This window comes from Letharia lupina, assembly GCF_014066315.1.
Source record: "Letharia lupina isolate WasteWater1 chromosome Unknown contig_2, whole genome shotgun sequence".
Classification (NCBI taxonomy): domain Eukaryota; kingdom Fungi; phylum Ascomycota; class Lecanoromycetes; order Lecanorales; family Parmeliaceae; genus Letharia; species Letharia lupina.
In genome coordinates this window covers 488,752-490,324 of record NW_023502971.1, presented here as the reverse complement: position 1 = coordinate 490,324, position 1,573 = coordinate 488,752, and the positions used below count along the sequence as shown (strand labels likewise).

Below are 1,573 nucleotides of genomic sequence, written 5' to 3'. Positions count from 1 at the left end.
TTTTAATTTATATTCTAATATTAAATAGATCTTACTTTTCGAAAATTTCGTTTTATTAAAGCTATCGTTAAATTTAAGCTTGTAATTATAAGAATAATATAAGAGAAGTATATTCGCCTTAATTTGTTAGGATCAGCATAGGTGCGATACTAGTATGGGTGAGGTAGAACGAGGATAATAAGGCTACCGAACTATGTATGTGGGAAGGAGGCATGATATGGTAGGGGATGCCTCCGCCAAGGCCCGCTAGCCATAGGGCTGAGTGGTGTGTCAAGGGTACGCTCGTAACACTACCCCCCCCTCTCAAATAGCCATGGCCCCCATGGCTGGTAGACCGGAGATGCAGGCCCATTGCTTGCCTTGTATCTTCAAACATCCATAATCCCGGCAGACCTTGATTGGAGAAGATTTGCCAAGGTGTGGTATTGCTGCAGCAGTCGAAATCCGAGTCTTGGCGATCGATTTTCTGAAGAACATCGGATGGTTTTGGTCTTGACTGAGTGCACGGAACAGAGATCCCGGAGATGTAGTCCACATCTTGCCTGCGTGCCAGCAAGATTCTCCGAGTTCTTCTCCTTGCCCAGTCTGCTTGTCATAGTCCTCCACTTTTTTCGCCTTCAACACCTACTGGCAGCCTGGCCTGGGAGCTTCACTGTAGATTTGCCCTGCGTCTCCCATGCTCTTGCCATCAAGTCCATCGGTAGAATTGAAGAAAATCCAACGCATGTATGTGTCATCCTCCAACACCTTTTGGCAGCCTGGCCTGGGAGCTTCACTGTAGATTTGCCCTATATCTCCCATGCTCTTGCCATCAAGTACATCCATTCCATCCTTTGTCTCGACTCATAGCTATCTTGCTTGGTAGTCGTCCACTGCATCCATCCGCTTTGTAAGCCTACCGCTTCGACTGCCGATACCCCGTAGGCCTACCCGTCCTAAGCTGCCATAGCGAGTACTCAGCAGCCAACGACCTGACTGACGTAGACGACTCCCGTAACTCAAGCACTTGCCGATTCGTGGGATTTGATAGGGAGGTAGAGAAAGAATCGAATGTGTTGAATGCCATTTGGTAGCAGGCTCACTATGTGTGTTGTCGACATGCTCAGTGAAGAGATCGTACGTTTGCTGCCCTTGTAGCAGGCTCACTGTGTGTGTTGTCGACATGCTCAATGAAGAGGTCGAATCGTAGTCGTTTCGGGGCTGTTCCCGTCGCCATTGTAGCAGGCTCACTATGGTGGGTAGTTTGTTTATGACGATTTCTTTCTACTATCAATTCGCTAGTCGTACGAATAGTCCCAGTGCCTTGTTTATCCCTCGCCTACTGTTCTGGCGAGGCCGTTCCGCTGTCCCGTTAGGTGCTCTTTGGAATCGATTTACCCGTATGGTGGGCTTTCCCAGGAATACGATGTCTCATCCATTTAAGGCGTCTTAACAAAGCCCCTGCTAGCGCGTTTCTTTTTATATTCGTCCGCTAATCCGAATGAAAGGGGGTAGGTCTTTGATAGCTATTGTTAGTTACTCCGCTATCCTCGAGTGTGTAACTGGTTACCCAGATACATCTTATTTATTTAAG

The 1,573-nt window shown here is 47.6% G+C and overlaps 1 protein-coding gene across 1 annotated transcript; it reads right to left on the bottom strand.

Annotated features, from left to right (window-relative positions):
* Nucleotides 1-303: 303 nt before the first annotated feature.
* On the bottom strand, nt 304-1,216 carry HO133_004277 (uncharacterized protein; the record flags this gene model as incomplete). The annotated part of the gene is made up of 2 exons (XM_037295196.1): nt 304-624; nt 1,121-1,216. The coding sequence occupies 2 exons, from the start codon at nt 1,214-1,216 to the stop codon at nt 304-306; spliced, it is 417 nt and encodes a 138-aa protein (XP_037157197.1).
* Between the last annotated feature and the right edge of the window lie 357 nt (nt 1,217-1,573).